Source organism: Centruroides vittatus, unplaced genomic scaffold (assembly GCF_030686945.1).
Source record: "Centruroides vittatus isolate TY-2023 unplaced genomic scaffold, ASM3068694v2 contig_578, whole genome shotgun sequence".
In the NCBI taxonomy this organism is placed as follows: Eukaryota; Metazoa; Arthropoda; class Arachnida; order Scorpiones; family Buthidae; genus Centruroides; species Centruroides vittatus.
The window spans coordinates 19,696-42,640 of NW_027122346.1; the positions used below are offsets into that span (position 1 = coordinate 19,696).

General features: G+C 34.2%; 2 protein-coding genes across 2 annotated transcripts; one reads left to right on the forward strand and one right to left on the reverse strand.

Moving 5' to 3' along the window:
• Positions 1-278: 278 nt before the first annotated feature.
• Positions 279-1,337, reverse strand: LOC136979104 (uncharacterized). The gene has a single exon (XM_067275021.1). The coding sequence runs from the start codon at positions 1,335-1,337 to the stop codon at positions 279-281; it is 1,059 nt and encodes a 352-aa protein (XP_067131122.1).
• A 6,640-nt stretch (positions 1,338-7,977) lies between these two features.
• On the forward strand, positions 7,978-22,451 carry LOC136979105 (ATP-binding cassette sub-family C member 4-like; the record flags this gene model as incomplete). The annotated part of the gene is made up of 8 exons (XM_067275023.1): positions 7,978-7,997; positions 8,058-8,168; positions 13,432-13,537; positions 13,618-13,836; positions 16,316-16,405; positions 19,048-19,211; positions 21,806-21,931; positions 22,202-22,451. Coding segments are annotated over exons 1-8 (1,086 nt in total), but the record flags the coding sequence as incomplete, so codon positions are not given.
• Between the last annotated feature and the right edge of the window lie 494 nt (positions 22,452-22,945).

Below are 22,945 nucleotides of genomic sequence, written 5' to 3' on the forward strand. Positions count from 1 at the left end.
AAACTGCGGCTAACATTTGCCGAGTTGAGAAAATTATGACAATATTAATGAATAATATAATAAAAAAGTATACATAAAGACGCAGAGTGTGAGTCTGCGAAAAAGTTAAATCGCGGGTCGAATAATACAAAAAAAAAAATAAGATTAATACCAGTAACATAAAATAAAATACATGCAAAATTTACAGTAAATATAAGGACACGTGACATTAGAGAACTCGTAACAGTAGATGAGTACTAACAGAAATAAAGTGTAAACAGTAATAAACGCGAGAAGTGCTAGGAGTTTAAACGTAAGTCCAGAGCTTTTGTGGCTTCGATAAAAGCCATGAGTTCCTTATAAGTGTTCTTATTGTGCACTAGTTCACTGAGTTCACATGGCCAGTTATGGCCTTCCTGTATGACCGTCCTGAATAGGTTATACCTCAGATGGTCGAACTTGCTGCACTTGAATATTAGATGTTCGTTGTCTTGAACAGACGTGTTGTCGCACTGGCAGTGGGGGGTGTCACTGTGGCCGAACCGGTGTAGATATCCTTGAAAGTTGCCATGATTGGTGAACAGCTGGCTGGTGATAAAGTTAACTGTGACGTAGTTTAGTTTTAGTCTGTTATGGATGTTCGGAAAAAAGCTGTAGGTGGTTCTGCCTGTATTACCTTCATCCCACAGGCGTTGCCAGATGCCAAAGGCCGTGTCTTGAATTAGGTGTTTTGTTGCTATTAAAGGAATGTCATCGTAGGCGAGTATAGATGAGTTGGAGGCCCCCTCTTTTGCAAGGCGGTCTGCTTCTTCATTTCCTATGACGCCGGCGTGGGATCGGGTCCATAGGAAAATGACCCTGTTGTTGCATTTGATCAATTCTTGGATGATGAGCCTCTGGAGATTGCCGCCACTTTTGTTGGTGTTGAGGCTAAGGAGAGCAGCACGACTATCAGAGCAGATGACAATGCGGCTGTTCCTGAGGTTGCGGGAGGTGTTGACGTACTGAAGGGCTCTGTAGATTGCATAAAGCTCGGCTTGCATTATAGTGCAGTGGCCGGCAAGGTGGAAGCTTTCACGGTGGATAAATGTATTGTTGTGGGTAGAGTAGTGGGCCAGGCCGGCTCCCACACCGTCCTTGGACCTAGAACCGTCAGTATAGACGATTTGAGTGGAGAAGGACGTGCCGAGGTCGTTGTTGATGTAGATGATGGGCTGCTTGGCCGGGTGAAGAGGTGATGGATAAAAAGTTTTAGTTCGGGTTTTACAATTTAGGTTAAAGAGCGAGTCCATATCAAGGTTTGGCAAGAGGCCAATGCGGAGGTAGTTGATGAAATCTTTCTTTTTTTGAGTGGTCATGTTGAGGTGGGTTAACCTCCACAAAGCCATGATGGCTTGAGCCCTGAGGAAGAGCGGAGGGAGACCAGTAATAACTTGCAGCGATGCCGTTGGTGATGTCCTATAAGCGCCGGATATGCGAAGTAAGCAGATTCGTTGGACTTTGTCAAGGGCGCGTTTGATATGAGCCCGGGAAGCAGCTGTTCCCCAGATCGGCGCTGCCATACAGGATAATAGGCTCTATGGCCTGCTTGTAAATGTGGATTAGGTTGTTAACATTAAGCCCCCAGTTTTTACCAGCTAGATAGCACAAAAGGTTCGCTAATTTGGCCGCTTTACTGCAGACATGGTCAATGTGATAATTCCATTTGAGGCCTTGATCTAGAATTAAGCCGAGATACTTTAGTTTGTTCGTGTGCTTGATTTTTATGCCGTTTATCTTTAAGGAGGGGGGTTTCTGTAGCTGGCGCCCCCGTGACATTAGCATACAGATTGACTTGTCTGTATTGATTGTAAGCTTGTTGTTGTCGCTCCAAGTGTGAATGACGTTTAAAAGTTTGTTAGCTTCCTCCTGAAGCTTTTCACTATTTCTGCCCGAGAGCATCAGAAGGGTGTCATCCGCATAGCCCTGAAGGACCCAGGGCACGCTGATGTTGCTTGGATTGATTCGAAGAAGCTCGTCATACATAATGTTCCATAGCCCTGGGCCCGACCTAGAGCCCTGCGGGCAGCCGCGCGTCATATTTTGTATAATCGGTGGGTCTAGGTCATAACTTCCTACAGACCTGTTGTTGAGATAGTCTTTCAGGATGTTATAAAGGTTGCTAGGGCATTTGTGCCGCTTGAGAGAGCTTAGAAGTGATGGCCACCAGAGTGAATTAAAAGCATTACTGTAATCAATAGAAACCATGAGCACATGGTGATTGATGTCCCAGGCCTTAGCGATGAATTGCATGGCATGATGTAGGGCGTGGTAGGTGGACTTTTTTGGGACGAAGCCGAACTGGTTATTATGGAGGAGGTTATTGCAGTAGAGGTAGTGGTTAATACGGTTGATTATGAGCCCGTCTAGGGCTTTGCCCAAGACTGGTAAAAGACTAATCGGCCTAAAGTCGGTCGCCTTATCTGGTGTTGCTTTGCCGACTTTAGGGATGAACTTGATTGCGGCGTTTTTCCAGGAGGTGGGGAATTGTTGGTTTTCAAGGCATTTGTTGTAAGTGTAAACAAAGGCGATAGGAACTGCTTCGTATGCCTTTTTAGCCATGAGGGGTGTAATCCCATCAACACCTGGGGCCTTCTTGTTGCGCATGGTGAAAATTGCTGCACGGACTTCGGCAAAAGTGAAAGGGACATCGTTGTTAGAGTTTGGATGAGTTAAGACACTATTCCTGATGCTAGTTTGAGTGTAGTTGTCTTTGCTGGAATCATCCAAAGGAAAATGTGTGTCGAGAAGGTGTTTATAGGCTTCTGAAAGCTCTGATGTAAATGTACCATCCTCCCTTTTGATATTAACAGGGATACTTGTAGCTTTTCTTGGCTTAAGCACCGTGTGATAGGGATCACTCCATGCGCTCTTATTGCCAATCTCGCTGCAGTACTTTTTCCATGCCTGCGTCCTCGCTGTGTTAATTTCGGTTTTATAGATGCGAAACTCTTCAAGGTAGTTTGTCTTTTTGATCTCTTTGAGCGTTGGGTTGTTTTCTCTTTTAAAAAGCCTATAAAGGCGCCTGACATTGCGTCTTCGTCTATTAAGCGTGTTGTTCCACCATGGTGCATTACTATGATTTATCTCTTTTATGGTGGTAGAGTAGTGGTAAGAGTTCAATATAGAAGTGGTTAAATGGTCGGCTAGCTCCTCAACGTTGGTAATGTCCGAGAGGATCCCCTGAATTGGGGTTGCCCAGAACTGCTTGAAGAGATCTTGAAAAGTGGTCCAGTTAGTCTTCCTGATTGTGATGTTGTTATTGATATTTATAGGGTTGCTGGTTTTAATGTAAGTCTTAATGTACCTATGGTCACTCAAGCTATTTTCTTCCAGAGTGCTACAATAGGTGACGAGCTTGTGGGCCTTGTCATTAGCTAGGCACAGATCGACCCAACTTTTCCCACGAGTGCAGAAGAAGGTCGGGAGTGGGCTGGTATTGCAGGAAACAATTTGGTTCCTTGACATATACTCGCAAATAGAAAAACCGCGGGGGTCTTCTTCTGGGCTGTGCCAGACTGGGGATTTTGCATTGAAATCCCCAGAAGTAACCCAGGGGAAAGCACTAATTTTGGGGTGTATGTACTGCATTTCATCAATCAGATGGTGTATGTCATCGTTTGGTGAACAGTAGACTGATGAGAGATAAAGGCGGTTATTGCCGTGAGTAAGCAGAACGGTAGTGATGTGATCGGTGCTGAGGTCTGGGCAGAAGTTGGCTATGATGTTTTTGCTGCAAATGAGTATTCCCGCTTTGATAGTGCTACAGAAGTTCTGAGGGGGGGTGAACTCTCCATTTCCCAAACCGGACAATTGAGTTGTTGACAAGGTAGGGTTCCTGTATGAGAACGATGTCGGCTTTATGATCGTCCACCATTTTTTTAACGAACGAAGAAGCGGCCTTGGACCTCTGAGTGTTGATGGTGAGGAGTGTGAGACGGAAGTTGCACATAGCAGTTGAATGCATGCTTGGGCTACCGGTATGAGTCAGGGTGTTGATAGAAGGCTGAGTTTTAATGTTGGTTTGATTACACCCCATAATCAGTTTGTTGAATTCGTTGCGTTTTTATTTTTTGTAGAATAGTGCAATCCTGACTAAAAGCGTTATGATTTGCTGGAACCCTTTTGTTTGCAGTTACTTCTTTGTTGTAATTGTTGCAGTTAGTGCAGCAAGGGGTGCTGTGTCTCTTTGTGCACTCGTTGAATTTGTGCGACTTGGCACAGTGGCTACATCGAGTTAGTTCTTGGCAGTCCTTTGCTAGGTGATTAAAGCCGCAGCAGCGGTAGCATCTGGTGACCGGGATAAAGTCATCGGCCTGCACCGTGGCCCAAGACAACGAGAGGTGACGGTTATTTATGATAAGGCTACGTATTGCTGGAGTAACCGATAACACCATGTGTCTGCAGTTTTCTTTTGTACGTCCCTTATTGAACACCGTACTAATGCGGCATTGTTGAGTGAAACTTTCTAAGGTGTGGCCCATCCATATGTTGTTTTGTTTATATAGAGTCTGTATTAGATATTGCTCTTCGACCGAATTTGGGACGTTTAAGAGAATGATTCGGGGTCTACGGCCCTCTGTAACATGGCATTTAACTTTTTCTTTAATTGAAGGGATGCCTTCTATAGCTTCCCTAAGTGTTTCTCCATCTTTATTATTTTGAACCCTTATACAGATCCCTTGGTTTTTAACTTTGTAAACTCGTTTGATGCTAATCCCCAACTCGTGTGGTTGGATGGCTTCTTTCAGAGTGTTGATTAATTTATCCGGGTTTTCGTTTGTATCTTGGTCTTCTGCTTTGGGGTACACCAAAACAGCGTGTGTCCCCCCACTGCCTTCCTGCTGTATCTTAGAAGATAGAGATCTAGTAATTGTTTTAGTGGTGTTACTTTGCTTAGCTCCTGAGCTGACGATATCTGCGTAGGTTTTGGAGACAGTAGCTGGTGTTAAAATTTGAGAAGTTTTGGATCTCAGTTCTTTGAGCATTCCATACATCTGATGAATAGCTGCGAACATTCGTGCAGCTCGTTTCCTGACTTCAGCCCTTTCGTGTTTTCGCACAGTGGAGTTGGTGGACTCTGGGACAAGCTCCATGATCCTCCCTAGACTAACATTAGCTTCCTTGAGAATATCTTCATCAGAATCCCAGGTACAGGGTGTGTCTTCTTCATTTTCACTATCTGCCGATGTACTGGCGGGTGGTTGAGAAGAACAGTCTCCCAGCGACTCGAGGATAACCTTCGGGTCCTCCATTGAAGATGCGAATAAGAATAGACCCCGAAAAAACAATAAAACAGAGAAAACGCCGATCGGCTAAAACTACGCCGATTAGCTGAGTCCCGCCGACTTGAATAGCTACGCCGATAAGCTGAGCCCCGCCGACAAGATTAGCTACGCCGAACGGCTACAAGATAAGCCAAACGGCGAATGACGTCCGGTGACGAGAAAAAAAGAAAATAAAGCAAAACACGACAGCGCAGGCCGAGGGGGCGCAAGCCAAGCATCACAGATGACACAAACCAAGCCTACTAACGTGCCGTAGCCCGACACTGAAGAAACGCCGAAGCGGCTGTAACACGCTGAACGGCGAAACACGACTAGCACAAGGAAAAATAAAAGAAATTAAAAAAGAAAATTACACGACTGACAGCGGGTGAGAGTAACACCAACGCCGTCTCGAAAATGCCCGGTAAAGATAGACGAAGCCCGGCGCAGAAGAAACGCCGCAGCGGCTGAAACACACCGAGTGGCTAAGACGACCGAGCGGCGACCACGAGGATCTTTGTCTAACGGTGACAAAGAAAAAATCGAATAACTCGGCAAAAAAAGATACTATGGCAACCAAAATTGGGTGGCGCGTAGAAGAGCACGCGGGCCCCCTAAAACCGTCACCGGACCGAGCGGAAACTAAATAACGAGCCCGATGCAGGCCGACAAAAGCCGAAAACAAAAACGCTTATAAAACAAAAAAGCGTTAACCAAAATTAAAAAGTAAAACACTTACGGAGAGCTGGTAGAAAGATCTATCCAGCAGTGGTTAAATTTCAAAGGTCCGATAAGCAGAACCGTAGAAAACATCGATGAAAAACGGAGCTATATATAAAAAATATTGATTCTTTTAAGACGTATATAAGGCAAATTCTTCTAAAATGCTCCTTCAAATTTCGAGGAAAAGTATATCAGAAGGGGCTGCAAAAATGGGCGTTGTTTTGACGTCTACAAGAGCTTTTGGGATGCAAATATCTCAAAAACGCTCGAGTGATTCAACGGTTATTGCAATTTTTAGCTCCTGGTCGACGTCTTTCCCGTGAAATCATGAGCGTTACTGATATAAAAGTTGTAAAGTCTTAAAAGTTTAACAAATTATCCCAGAGTCTCTCTCTGTTATACTACTGATATCAGCTCTTCAAATATAAGTTGGTGCAATAATTTTATTGAACTTGTCCAGCCCGACCTTACTGTTTAGCCAATAATTTGTACAAGCGTCGCCATCTTAAAAGTAGAATTTTTGAACTACTGACCGTTTGCCAAGATGTGGCTTGAAGTGAATCCAGAATGCCGATGTATACAAAATCTCCATTGTCGAAATTTTCACGAAATAAAAATGTCTGTAAATGTCTAGTGTATGCACAAAACCATAAGCACAGTTTGTCAAATTTGTCAAATCTCCACGAGTAAGCCTAATCTAACTTCAGGCGAGCCCTCACTTTTGTAAGATGTCATTTTTTACGTCTTGTCTCCTACTTTTGTAATCTCACTCGTGCTTAGTGCAATGAAGACACTCAATTGTTTACTAAAATAACATTTAATCATGACACTAGATGTTACAATTAACGATGTTAACACTAAACATTAAACTTGAATCGTCTCGTCCTAAAACAAAGAAAAAATCCTGTCTAAACGTGTCTTTCGTCTTTTTCGCGCCTTCATCTTTTTATCTGTTGTCTCGCTTCTCTCATAATGTTCTTCCCGCCTTTTTTAACATCACGACGCCTCATACAGTTTTGCTTTCCACATATATATTACAATTACTGTGGTATTTTTCAATGATGTTTGCCTGTGCCAGCACAAGCTTCTGAATGACTTTTGTCATTTAGTGTCTGAATTTAAAAAAAAATTATTCAAGCATTAGTTTTTGATGGTTTTGGTGTCGAAATACTCAGTAGAACGCTGGTGTGTGTATAAATTATTTTTTTCGAAAATGTAATTAACTTTGAGATAAGATATGATTAAAAACTCATAATTTTTGACGCTTAATAACAAAGAGGTATTTTGACATTTTTGGATACTGTTTCTTGGGGATATAAAGTCAGACCGTTGCTTCATATTTTTGCAGTTTGGTGAATTTCGGTTGAATTATAAAAAAGTGATCCGAGTTCAAATAACAAGTTTTTCGAACTCCGGGTCACTTTTTTATAGTTAAAAAGTCTCTATCTAAAATTTATTTCGACATTAATGCATTAAAACGGAAGAATATATGGGATAGAGAATCCAATCCACATATTCTTCTATTTTAATGCATTAAGGTGGAAATATTCTTCAGTTTTATCAGTTAGTAGAATTCGTATTAAAAATAATGTCATTAGTTATAAATCTAGTTGGTACACTCAAATAAAAGGTATCCCTAGAAAGGACCAAAACTAGAAGATATTACGATGAAAAAGCTACATAATGGAATTTGTAATGTAAAAGGCATAAAACATGACAATCATATGTTTTCGGTTGTCTGTTGCTGATAAGTGCAGAACAGTTATTCATAGATGACTTAAATACAGCTTATTGTTCCAGAAAATGTGTTAAACCCTTTTGTAATAATAGTAGTTAATAATCCTATATTATTCGCCTAATGCTGTTTTACTTAACATGTTTCTGGTAATTTGTACTTTGTAAACAATCACTGCCATAACGATAAATCTTATGTATAAATAAAAATCGTTCACTGCGTTGTAAGGTAAATATGACGATAGTAATTCAAAAGTTATCAGCACAAGAATATTATAGTAAACAATATTAATAAATATACAATTTATTTTACAGTTGGATTTTTCCGATAATAAACAAAGGAAGAAAGCGAGTTTTACGAGAAGAAGATTTATACGAAGCTTCACAATATCATACCTCAGAATATCTCGGAAATCTACTTCAAAAGTAAGTTTATTATTTAGTTGTGAATATCCATATTTCAGTTATTATTTTTTTAATACTTTCAACTTCATATATATATATATTTTTTTAAGTTTAACTAAATAAATAGACGAAAAAGCTCATTTTGTTTCATTTATTCTATTCGTTTTTACATAGTTACTTATTGTTATTTGCGATGTGAAACACAGCTTAATATTTCACGTTATAAAAATTTGTAAGTATATTCATAGTATTTAGTTGATTCATAGTAAACTGTTGATTAAACTCAGAGCTACAGTATTATTAACTTTATGTAGATTTTGCTGAAATTTCGTTACTTTCAAGATTTTATAGTCAAAATTATTTACAAAACACATTATTTCAGTTGTTTTACTGCTAGAATTCATATTATAGATTAAACGAACAAGATATCTAGATTATTTTCAAACCTTTGAAGAGTCTTAGATGAGCTGTTAAGGCGGCAGATTATCACTTTGGGGATACAGAATTGTATCTTACCTGCCGAAAAATCTCAGAAATTTGTCGGAGTTCGGTGGTTTTAACGTCATGTCTTTTTTCATCACTGGTCCGAAACTATAATGGGCTCGCTAAGATAAACCACGTGGTGTCCACAGGGTAAAAGGACCCGAAAAATAAATAAAAAAACATTAAATAAAATTAATGTTCCTATTAATAAAATAAAATATTCGATAAAATTTTTATTAAATTAACATACCAAAATAATCTTGATGATTGAATTGGCCATGAACACGTACAGAGTCAAAATCAAACAAACACTATTTACCAAGGTGTTATACACATAAAAATTTTATTTATTGAAATTAATCTTAAACAATTATATTTTCCGTTAGTAAAGTAAAATAAATTTATATTGTAGGAACTAGTACAGTTACTCTGATTTTCCTCTTCTCGATCGATGCAATGATAAACTTAATAGTTTGTCATTTAGTAAACTACAATACACAATAGTTAAAAGATGTATTGTATTTTCTGCAAAGAGAACAGAGAAAGAAATTATTTAAAAGTTAATTTTACTTTGTAAAAGGAAATTTTATCCAGCTGTTTCACAAACTGTATGACTTTCATTTTCATTTTTATAATCGGGTAAATTATTAATTAAAATCATTGCATTTATTTCAGAGAATAATATATATCTAAAGCATTAATGTGTCTAATGAGATATCATATACAGTATTGGAAAAATGTTAACGTGAAAAAATATTGAATAAATTAATGTAAATATGAGATATTAACAGTTTTGTGTTATGTATAATTACAGGTATTAAAATTTTTACCTAAGTGTTAATATAAAAAGTTATTATTTTAATCAATTAGTTATAAAATTGTGATTAAATTGAATATTTTAAAAATTATTATATGTAGTTTAATGGAAAAAGTAATAGCTTGATATATTATTACGTATAATGATAAGTACTTTTGTCATATATGAAGAAATTGTAATTACTGATATTAGGGTTTTCACTAGTGGCAAGGCCAGTCGTTTCAAATGGTAGGCTGAAATACAAATTGTCATTCCCAAATGCAAATAATATCACCTAAACAATGTATATTGTTTGTTAAAATATTATAATCTGAAATACTCTCTACTTTTTTATCTTTTTAACCTGTAGTACATGCAATGTGAAATTTTGAGCTGCACAGAGCATGTAGTTTCTCAATGAAAAAAATGCTGGTGTCTCACAACCGTCACGTGGCTGAAAGCTAAAAAATTTTAACAAAATTACATAGTCATATTTCTTTTCATCCTCGCCTATAATTAACGCAATGAGACACAATATCAGTTTAATATTTTCAAAGATGCTTTAAAAGCCGTCGATTTGACGGCTTTTACAGCATCTTTGAAAATACTTTGTTTTAGATTATAATGTTCGAAATGTGGAATTTATCTGGCTTTTCTCTCATCTTAAAACTTTCTTTTTTTGCATGATTCATGTGTCAGTACAGAAAGTAGATGTGCTAAAAAGCTAGGGAACTAATTTAGAAAACGATGTAATAGTTTGTTTTACATTAATTTATTATAATATGTATAAAAACATTGTAGTAAACTACTGACATACTTTGTTATATTTAAATGAGATTCACTTGTGAAATGTGAAATTCAAACACCACGAAGGAATGTGCGTAGCCTCATCAATATTATAGGTATAATTAGATATGACAGAGTTATGCAAATCAGTAAGTTTGAGTATGCATTGTGTCATGTGGTACCCAATTTTGGGCTGTTAAGACAAGCAGCCAGCTTGGGCCAGAAATATCAACAGTGACAGTTTCCAGCAACCGAATTTTTGAAAAACACAGAAAATGTCTCTGAGACGACTACTAACTGAATACCAGTAGTTGACGGCTGGAGAACGAAATCGTATCTTAGAGCTGTGCAACCTTGGTTCGTCGAAGCATGCAGTTGCTACGCTTACTGAGCAAAACTTAATTCAGTGATGTGTGACAGGATGGACAAAGAAAGATCTGCGAACATGTCGAAGAGAGATGGGATACCACTAGCACATGACAGAGTGTTGAGACTAGCAGATTCATCAAACGTCCTGTCAAGACATGTTTGCCATAGTACGTAACTTATGAAGCCACTTATCATCTCCAATAAATGCATCCGTGTCCATTCAAACCATTTGCAAGAAGTCAGCCTGCACGCACGGCAAGCAGCTGTTTGAGTGCTACACTAACAACTGAACACGATGTTTTTTGTTTTGGCATGGTGTTATCACATCGCGACTGTGCCACTTAATGGCATTGGCAATTGTTTATGGATGAATCCCACCTCTGTCTGTACAGGAATAAAAGCCTTAGACAGGTGCATCGTTAATCATTTGCATATCTGTGACACCTCTATCTGTCCTGCAATTTTCATGTCGCTGTGCACACTTCTTCGTGATATTGCGATTTCACATTCCAGAATTATATGTTCTTAATCATGAAAGTTAATAATACTTAAATTTTAGAAAAGTATTACAGTTAATGTGTAATGACTTTACAAAAAAAAAAAAAAAAAAAAAAAAATTAGATTTGGAACAAATGGGCCTAGTTTGGAACAATTTTAACAGATTTATTTCGAGTTCTTCTGCTTAGATATACATTTAGACTGTCTATTTATATATTTTCCCTTCTATTCTCGATCTTGTAATAATATTACAAAACATTTGTTACGACTTTTTAACCGAGGAGCTTGTTTCCAGTCAAGATCATTATTTGTAATAAGATACACAGGCAGTTTATATTTGTATTAAAGCTACTTTAAGTGGCTTTAGGATAAGTGCTTTGAGCGGTATCACTTCCTAAACTATATTTCCTTTACTCTTTGCTTTAATAAAATATTTTATCAGTTCTAAATTTTTCGCTGACAGTTATTCGGCCTGACAAATAGTGATTCATTGAAATTATTAATCTCAACATTCTCCTCCTTTCCATACATCATCAGTTATATAAAAACAGACTTGAATCCAGTAAAGTGAAAAAATACATCAGGCAACAATTTCTATCAGACACTTTTCATACCTGTGCTTTAATTTTTTAATACCTGTTGAAATATTGCTTATGATCTTAAGATACATAACACATCTAAAAGTAATTACTAGTTTTACTACAAAGTTATTTCCAACCTTTTTATTACTGATAACATTAAGCTGCTTTGTACTGCGTTTATACATTTCTTTTTCTATCCACTTTGATGAAGTTTATCATTTTTGGTAGTGATTGTAAAATTCGTCAATGTGAATTATCTTAAAAAGTGTAAACATAAAACGAAGTATTGACTGTATTGGTCTCGTAATCATAAATTGATAAATAGATAGGTGAGCTCTATAGTCTATAAATTAAAAAATTCTTTTACATATTAAATGCTTTACAACAAACGACAAGATAATCTTATAATATAGTCGAGATGGGTTAATAATAATAACAGTAATAATAATAATAATAATACACCCGTGGTCATCACCTAATGATGATGGGAGAGTTGAATAATTTTACTGCTCCATAGAGCAATGCAGATTGGAGCATAAGCTCCTGGTAAGGACACCAATGCCAGTAAGGTCTATGGAAAGAAATGAAGCTAAGTGTGACCACACCTACATTTTGAGAGATATTTATCATGGTAGTAACCAGGTCTGTATGATACCGGCTCGGACGTCGCTCGGGTAACAAGGTCGCGTTTGCGCGTTCAGCAGAGACTAACATTCAAGAAATAACCCACAGTCGCCTTTGGTTACTGGTGACGAAGTCAGCGCTGGCTCAAGCATTGCTACTGCAATGTCTTCAGCAGATGTAAATAACCAACTCTGTTTTGGTGTTTCTGTGGCAATGCATGCACAGACCACAAAGACCGAAAAATACGCAAACATATATAACGGACAATAGAAATGAACGAGTATATTACCTGTACTTACTACGTTATCACAAGACTAAACAAACATGATCGCGTAGAGACAACAACTACACCATGGATTCACATAACAATATCCTTTCCTCACTGTCACCGAACAAAGGGTTGTGGATAAAAAATAAAAGAAAACAATTATATAGAACAACCTTGCCCCACAAACAACACTTGAACTTATAAAGCAACAGATTGTTAATTAAATACAACAACAGAGAAATATTTATCATTAATGATTGTGTAACCTGTCAGGATAATCCAGCAACAAGCACTAATTACAGCACACACACAACAACTACAACTAATGATACTAAAGATACTTCTTTATCCACCACTGATAACATAGAAAGATTTAATTAATACGCTCTCACTTTTATTTCAAGAAATACTCATTAAATATACAGGCACAGATTTCACGCAAAGATCACGAATACCAAAAATCAACAAGTCAAAGGTAGTAGTAAAAACACTACATTATGTAAACACTCACTTACTATTACACTACATTCATTTAATTTCTACACTCTCAGACGTCATATATTAGTTTATGCCGGGGCAGTCACAGTAATGACACACCATGGAGTGAATATATACCACGTGTATTAACCTGCACAGAATCACCCGATATTTTTGTTGTGGCTCACGATCATTACAAACTACTTGTCCAAAAATATTTGGAGTCGCAGAATACAACCGTGGCTAGTTATTAGTGTACATTCCAAATTCTGTTGTGCTGCATTTAATATATTTTCAAACCAAAACAGGTTTTGTAAAATCCTAAACATAATTTTTAAAAAATTGCATACTATTTATTGAAATATTGTTTTTAAATTGTATGCTTTATCCAATTTTTTTCAGAGAATGGAAAAAGGAATTGCAGAAGAAAAATTCAAGCATGCTGAAAGCTGCCTTACGTTTTGTTGGTTGGAAGTACTTGATTGTAATACTACTTGTACTAATTCAGGTATCGGGACACCTGATTTTAAAAAAAACGAAGCTAGTATTAAAATAATTGAAATAACTGATATTTATGTATAATTATAGGAAACTGCTGTAGTAATAGGTCAAGCATACTTCGTAGGATTAACAATACATTATTTTGACAACAGACAGGAATGGAATCAATACAACGTTTATGTTACAGTTGCGGGATTCTTTGCTGTTACTGCAATTTATATCTTTACGCATAATACTAATCTGTTTATGACAGAATATCATTCAATGAGACTGAAGGTAGCTTTCTGCACTCTTATTTATAGAAAGGTAAGTAACAATTGTAATGTATTTTGAGTAAAGTATTATTGTTATATTATTCATATATGGTATATTGTGATTAAATAGACCGGATACATTTTAAAAAATGCTATCTGTGAATAAATTTTTTATCATAGATTTTCAATTTTGACTTTCAAATTAATTTGATAAAAGTTGTGAAAAAATGAAATATTACTTAATATACTCAAAAATTTTGAATAACCGCCTTTTTCTGCTAAAGATTCTATTGAATATTTTTCTTTTTGAACATACTCCAGTAATACTTCGCTTTTCCTTACTTCTGTAGACGATACCTCGCTAAAAGCTAATCGAAAATTCAAACGTGTAAAACTACACTATTACACTACATTCATTTAATTTCTACACTCTCAGACGTCATATATTAGTTTATGCCGGGGCAGTCACAGTAATGACACACCATGGACTGAATATATACCACGTATATTAACGTGCACAGAATCACCCGATATTTTTGTTCAGAATTAACAGTGAAAAATATGAATCAGAATGTTTATATTAAATTCATAAACATATTTATTTCAGTTGTTTCTGCTACTGAAATTGAATAAAATATATAGGATAGGCCAGAGAAACGGGAGATTTTCAAAGTCGATTTTTCTTTGTACTGTTTGAATAGCAGAAGCTTCCTATTTGTTGTCAAGAGCAAGTAGTAATTTTGAACCAATGGACAGATGCACAATGTTCGTTCAACATTAAAGCAATTGATAAATATAATGATTGCATATAGGCACTAAACAGTTATTTTTCGCCATCATTTTAAGATCCATTAAAATAATCGTGCATTGTGATAGTAATTGAGAAGTTTCTGGAAACTAGTTCTACAGTAAAGAACTCTCCTAGTGCAGCAAGAATCGAACATATCCTATAAAATATCGTGAATGTGAGAACAGTTATCGAAGCTAGTCCACAGCTCTCAGCATTCCTCTTTGTATTTTGACGGTTTCCACGCAAGAATTAAGTATATTTTTTGTTGTTAATGATCAGACATGGTTCCAACAAGATGCAGCTGATAATAACAAAATATCTATATCTGCTGTAAGAATTTGCTTTCCGTAAATGTTAAAAAAGTAGGGCGCTGTGTTACTATTGTGGCTGTTGGCGTGAATATTTTGCTCTCTTGTGATTTGATTCGTTATTGTTACTTTCTTGAAAAATGATAAAATCCTCATCTCAGAAAAAAAAAACTTTCCCAGGATGGATCACCACAAAACGTAAAAAAACGAATTGGAAGCGAGGAAAATGTTACAGGCGAGTCGACAGAAGAATTGGGCTTGTCTTATAAAAGTGCCGATAAAGAGATTAAGATTCAGGACGAAATTAAACTTTTATTGAAACTACAGGCTTCTCCAAATAGTAATTTTGCATTACTTTTAGTTCGACTAAATAGAACGCAAGCCTATATTAAAAATATAGACACTGCTACTGTAGATGTTAAAACTAGACTCCCTGTCCTTGAAATTGATAAAGCAAAAGGTAAAGATAGAAATGACATATCAAACGCAGAAAAACAATGCAATATGTAATAATTTAAATCAAAAGTTTATGAAACTGGAATATAAAGAAGAAGAAGTAACTTTCTAATTTCGGGTTTAGAGAATGACAGAAAAATGGATAATTCTCTATGCAAAGTTCAAAAATTATTTAGTGATAACTTTTTTTTTACATATTTGAATATCAATCAGCTTTATCGAATTGATAAAAATTAAACCTAACTCAAAAAGACTGGTTATTTGTAAATTGCTTAACTTTGTAGATAAATAAAAATATATAAAAATATTAATAACCTGAAAGATTAAAAGATATTAGTGATGATTTCTCGCCAAATACTAGAATTATCAGATATGAATTAAGACTTTATGGCAAAGAATAGATCAGAACAAAAAGTATTTGTCTTTGAGTGCAATCAACTTGGAGAAATTTCAAAAAAGACAGTTCAAACGGAATAAAAATGAAGAGCAAGATGGAATACAACTAAAAGTTTTTCTAAAAAAGGGAGATGCTTTTAATGTCGAAAATCAGAAGACAGAAAATATACGAAATTTTGTAAAAGGTGCCTGAAATACATTTGCCCTAGACATACATCCATACAAGCACGCTGTACTGAGTGCAATTACTTTAATTTTATAACAATTATTTTCAACCACAAAAATTGTTTTGAGTTCTAAAAGTTGAGTTATTTTAAAAATCCAAAGTTATAGAAACAAATATATTAATAAAAGTATATCAGCTTCGGGTCAACATCTAAATTTAATCCATTATTTAAATACAATTTTGCGTTATAATATTAATTTTATTAAATTGTCTGAGTGAAGAAATATTGGAAAATTTAATCCATTAGTTTCCTTAGAGAATTTACTGAGAATTATACTAATATTTCTTAAATGATATATAATATCTTATATATTTTTCTGAAAATATTTATTTTATATAAAACCTTCGTATGCAGGCAATTAGGTTAAGTCCTTCTTCTCTGGAAAAATCAAATGTGGGACAAATGGTAAATCTTTTAGCCAACGACGTCGGTAGATTCCAAAACGTAAGTTAAAAATAATTTTCTAAACTATAATACATTTAATGTAGTACAGTACATCTCGTAAACCCGTATATTTACTGTAAATATTAAAATGGCTGAATCGATATTAACTGCTTTAGAGTAACAGATAAAGGTAATTCTGATAAGAGGAAAGCGCAGTGAAGCATGGTTTGCGTCAGACGCCTTTTATAGCAATACTGAAATTCAATACCAATGGTTTGTAAGAATTGTCCCCTGAGTGAACGACAAATCGATTTTATGGGAATCATGCTTTAATGCGCTTTTCTCATATAATCGTGTAATATAATATTTTTACTGTATTAATATTTTAATGTGGCTTTAATTAATTTACAGAACAATAAAAAGTATTATGTTTTATACATAATTCAATAAGAAATTTTTGTATATGCTATTTTTCGAAATCGTTCATGTTCAATGTTTTAGTTTTTAGTCTTAATTTAAATTTATTCTAGTAGATAATTTCAAATCAAAAGTCAGAATTATTGGAAAATGCGGGATTTCCGTATGTTTTTCTGCTTTCATTAAATTTTTAACTTGTATGGTATTCGAATATTGCAGACATTGCTATATAGTGTGTATCCGTGGATACTGCTGTTAGTCTCAGAATTAGGTATGCCTTATTTAGTCTAACGATGATTCCATGCATCTACAACTTGATCAGGTTGATTGTAAAGCCTGTAAAAACGTTAGTGTGCTGGAATCATTGCATATTTCGTCTATTTCCTCATCTCTCTTACAAGTATATGGATCGAGTGGTAAAATAGTTCATATAATCGGCAATGCATTATCCCGTACGAAGAATTAAAAAAATTCTGCTTAATTCAGTGGGAAAACGTATTTGTATTAATTTTAATATTCCCACACTGTGACACTAATAAACCACAGTTCTCATGTGTATCATGGAATCAGTTAAGCATGGTCTACACATAATGTGTTAATGGACGTTTTACATAATCAAATAAAATGCCAGATATAACTGAACAAAAACTCATTTTCATACTGTATACGTCTTTTTCGTTTTCATCTTTGATTCAGTTTTATTATAACCATAAATGACGAATTTCTAAACACAGTTGCTTTGCCTAGTAAAATTAAGAACAAAAAAGTTGTTCATCGCTCACAGTGGTATAGAAAATAGCTGAGAAGAGTGGAAGGTTCGATAATGTGAATTTTCTTCGCGAATTACATCATAAATTTGAAAATTGGCGAAATTATTTACAAATGGATATGAACACTTCTTGAAATTACTATTGTTAATTACACCAGAAATTCAAAAGAAAAAGACACAGCAAAAAAAAAATCTCATGGCCTGTGAGAGACTGGCATCTATGTACAGATTTCTAGCGACAATTAAAACTTATAGAGATATGTAATAGTGCTGTAATATCAAAAATATCTCTTGACCGAATGATTCTAGAAACTTCTCAAGCAATACACAGAGTGCTGAAAAATTACTACTTAATTGTAAGTAAATTATCAGTAAAAATGCTATAAGAATATTATATTGATAAATCTATTTTATGTATAATAATGAGACCTTACAGCACACAATAAATCAGAATATGCACTGTTTTATTACTGGTAATCAGTGAGTCGTATCAAAATTTAAAAAACTGATTTGCAATATCAGAATCACGAAGGCATGAGGTCTCTGTCCATGTGGTACATAGATATAACATTATTGGCTGTTGCTAAAAAAGGCTTCCAGTGGGCTTTGTCTGATATGCGCAAAGGTAATATTGTGGCATTTCGAAATTGCGTCTGGAAGGTACCCCAATAAGTGTCTACTAATACGGTTTATTACTTTTAGTGCAATTTATTTCTTCGGAGTCATTAATCAAACTCTCTATTTTCACTTCAAACAAAACATAATAAAATACTAGAAAAAAGGCTTCTGAAAAGCCTTCAGATAAAAATTACTCATCAAAGGAAATGTGAAAAAAAAATTCTTGCAACTTTCTTTATCTATCAAACGTTTCATTCTGTTCAACTATTGGCTGATCGAAAAACACTTGTTCTGTACAATTGTGGATATGTTGTTTTCTTTGTAATTCGTAAGCATTTTAGGCTATTAATGCCACAAAAAAATTTGCTGCAAGTACGGAAAGGATTTTTCGATAAAACGACTTTACAGTCTGCTTCAAGAATTAGAAAAAACGTTTTCATATGTTTATTGCAGTGGGAAAAAATTACTTTGAAAAACGAAATAAATTTTGATGTTAAATTTAAATCTTGCTTTTTATTTAAATATTTTCGATACTTTTCGTGACAGAGGTATTCTTACACACCATAATCTTAACACTGATAAAACAGTGGAAATAAACGTACAAAAAATGAAAGAAAGCACTGATACAAAAGAATACTTATAACTTATAACTTATAAATTACAAATAATACTTATAACTTACAGAAGTTTTCGAAAATGTAAAATCCGGTAATTAGCTATTTTCAATATTATGCAGCAGTTTGGTAATGGTACTGTCGGTGCCAGAAATATTATTTTCTATTTAAAAAATAAAACTAGTTATTGCATACTTCAAATGTTCGTGATTTACTTTATGATCTCCAAAATAATTACCCTAAAATTTATATTACTTTTAATCAAATTATTTCATTCATTTCAGAAAGTTTTCTCCGTTGCACATTTATTTACATCGCCTTTCTTTATCATTATTTCGATACTGATGTTGTGGCAATATTATGGATGGACTATTTTAATGGGATTCTTGATAATATTTCTCTTCGTTCCTATACAATTTGCTTTGAGTAAAGTATATTCAAAATTGAGGTAATTATTACTTTAAATTATATAATTATAAAGTCTCTGTAAATAAAATAAAAAAATAATTCTTTATCTAATAGTCATTAATTAATGAAAGTGGAATTGATGTATTTAAAATTGATAAAGTATTATATATTAATTTATATCTATGCGATATTACCAGATATTGAAAATGGTAATATTGCTAAGGTTAAGCATACTGATCTCGAGCATCACAAGAATTTTTATAGACCATGAATTTCACATATGCGGAATGACATTGACCATGCTGAAAAATTATTGAATACCGTGGCTGTTTATCTAATTTCTGAAAACTTCATTAACATGTCTTTTATACAGTATAATGTCATTTACGATTGAACTAAGGACATTCTTCTCTAACCTATGTAAGTTAACTCACACTGGTTTAAGAGAGCACCCACGATATACATCCTTTTATGTAACGACGAATACAAAATAAAGAAAGGATAGACAGGCAACATTGTATAGAATTAGTAAGAGAATTATAGAATAATTCTATACTATCTATAGAATTATTCTATAGAATATGTACTATATCTGTAGAAGATTCTATACAATATCGTATGAAAAACATCAGTTTGACCATAAGAAGGAATATATCTGCGACAGATAGAAACTTTGCAGATACAGTAGTAGATAAATGCTTAAACGCTAGATGATCAAGACTTGTTAACGTTTAAATAGGAAATTAAAGTATAATGACTAATAACATAACAACTCATGGTTTTTGTAAACGAAATTAAACTCTTTCCTTTTTATTATTGTGATTGAATTATTTATTTTTCCATATTTGTTCATTTAGATACAATTGTTAGTTTTCGCGATGCGTTCATTTAATTTCAATTCATAATACGTTCCAAAATTTGTATCTAAATTTTGTTTTAATGTTGAAAAACGTTCGTGAGGGATTAAAATTTTTTTCAGCAAATAAAGTGTTGGTAAATTTTTAGTTTTCTTGCTGAGGGTGATTACCAGGATAGAATAACATAAATTAGGACTTTGTAACATAGACAACCTTTATAGAAATTTTAAACGGCAATTGAACTATCTGTTTTTTACATAAATTACAATGACTGTTGTCTATATTAAAACATGTTTCGTTGTTTAGTGTTACTTTTTTATTAATACTTCAGACTTGTAAAATGATATAATAAGCACGGTTCGCGCTGCATAGCGCCAAACTCGCCACTTGGTGATATTTTTAATAGAGTGGCGATAAAAATACAATACTGGCAATAGCGCGATACTATGAAAACCCCAGTTGGTTTCTTTCAACATTTAGCGTAAAATTGAAATCACAAATCATACTTCGGGGAAAACAGCAAAATCTCGAATTTTCGTACAATGGAAGTCCTGTGCACTACACACCTAGCTATTTCATGGCGTCACGTAGCACGTTCGAAGAGAAAGGTAAAATGTGACGTTGAGAACAGACGGGAATTTTTCGCAATGAAACCCAGCGTTTCCAAAGTAAAGATTTTTTATCGACGAACAGAAAGTTTGGGTAAATTTTTGGGATGATTTTTTTTTATTTTCACCTTTTTCAGTTAAATAAAACAAAATTTTTTACATGACAGAACCTGTGGAATACTGTATAAACATTGTGATGAAATGTGTTAGTAGGAATTATTCATTAAAAAATTATTCAAAAGTTATTGCTATTGCTAACAAGGAGATGTTCTTAGAAGCGAATAAACCTCGAACCTTAGTGCAAATAGACGAAAAAGACAAGTGGTATGAGAATAGCATAGCTTAGACGCATCGTTTTGTACATTTAATTGTTAATATTATGAACAATATCCTTACACGCACATATTTGTTACGTTTCAAATGTCGCAATATTACTGTATCTGAAAATAAACAGGCAGAAAGTTTTAGTTAACAAGATTAAGCTTAAAATCTAGAGAAGCTTGTTTTCCCTAAGCAACAAATGACATCACGATTTTTAATTTCTTGTTTATAAGTTATAAATACAAAGAATAATAATAGTAATAAGAATGCTAATTATGCCGGATAATAATAGAATAATGTCACACATAAATAAATTAAAATAAATTCGCTATGTTCGAACCTACATCTACTAGCTCCAGAACGTTGCCTTTTACTTGGCTAAGGCTACTCCTGAACATGAAACTTCCAACTTCTTTACGCTAAACACTCAATTTTCAGAGCCCACGTTTTTGAAAATGTTAGAAAAGTGGATCTTCTTATTTAGAGGAGGAACTGTTTGTGCTTAAGTCTACGTGCCCAAAAAGTTTCGTTCGAATCGGCACTATTGGCTCTCTCCTTGTATGTGACTATTTAAAACGTAGAACATAATTCTTAGAAATTATTTTGAAAAAATTGATAAAGCTTCTACTTGTATGAAATGTAAATATGTAAAATAAGCTCTAAGATCGAAATAATATTTAAAAAAAAGATTCGAGTAGCATAAACGCTCCTTTTGTAATATTCAATGCTTACTAAATCGAGGTCAAACTATTAATATAAGATCATCTTTAAATATAATCTATACGTTCAGTATTTAGTTTTATACAATTTTTGAAAATTACATGTTTTTAAATTCAATTACATAATAGATTACAAGCAGCTATTTTGGCAGACGAAAGGTTGAATCTGTTGAACGAGATGATTGCTGATATGAGATTAATTAAAATGTACACCTGGGAATTACCGTATGCAGCATTAATAGAAAACATTAGACTGTAAGTGCAATTAAATGCAGTAAAACCTGTCTTAAACGGAATCTGAATAAGACAAACGCCTCAAAAAATGAAGAAGTATTTTCAGAAGCGCGTTTCTGTTTAAAAAAAATCTATTCAAACATAAACTTTAAAACTACACAAAAATATTCGGTAACGTCCGATTCTGGTTTAAACAGATTTTAATATAATTTCTATATGCTAATGTGTTAATCTTTAAATAATTATTTTCAGAGTTCTACAACTAATATTGTTTAATTGTTTATATTTTAGAAAAGAAATGAAAAAAATTCGAATGTTTTTATATGTAAGCGGAATATCGTACATACTGTCTTATCCTATATCAAAATTATTTACTCTTTTGTCATTTGTCGCAATTTTTTTAAATGGAGGAGAATTAAATGCCAAAATTGTATTCGTCACAATGATTTATTCCCTGTTCATTTTGCATAACATTCTTATTCAATTTCCTCAAGGAATGAATTTTGTTTCAGACGTTTTAGTTTCATTGAAGAGGATACAGGTAATAAACAGTTTCAAATTTATTTGTTTTGAAATTTAACTACAGTAGAGAGTCGTTTATCCGAATCAATTGGGGGCTGGGGTTGTTCGGATAAGTGCTTTGTTCGGATAACCGATTGTGTACAAAAAATATATTAACCTGTCCGATGTTCAAATTTTTCTCTGTTGCGTGTCGTTTCGTGTTGAATTTTCGTCGATTTTAAGCCTAACGAAAATTTTTATAATAATAATCGAGGCTATTGTACCGTTAAAAATTATCTCTTTATTTCGTACAAACAAAATAAATATATTGAAGAATATAAAAACATAAAAATTATACTTTAGAAGTAAATCTAGTATCAAAAACGTTCGATTCAGCACGACACAGTCTGACTGGAAAGCGTTCGGATAATTAATTATCCAAACGCTTACAATATTAATTTAGAAATTATTCTAGAACGACAACATTTAATTACTAATATTATTGTAATTAAAGATATCAAATATTAAGACTTG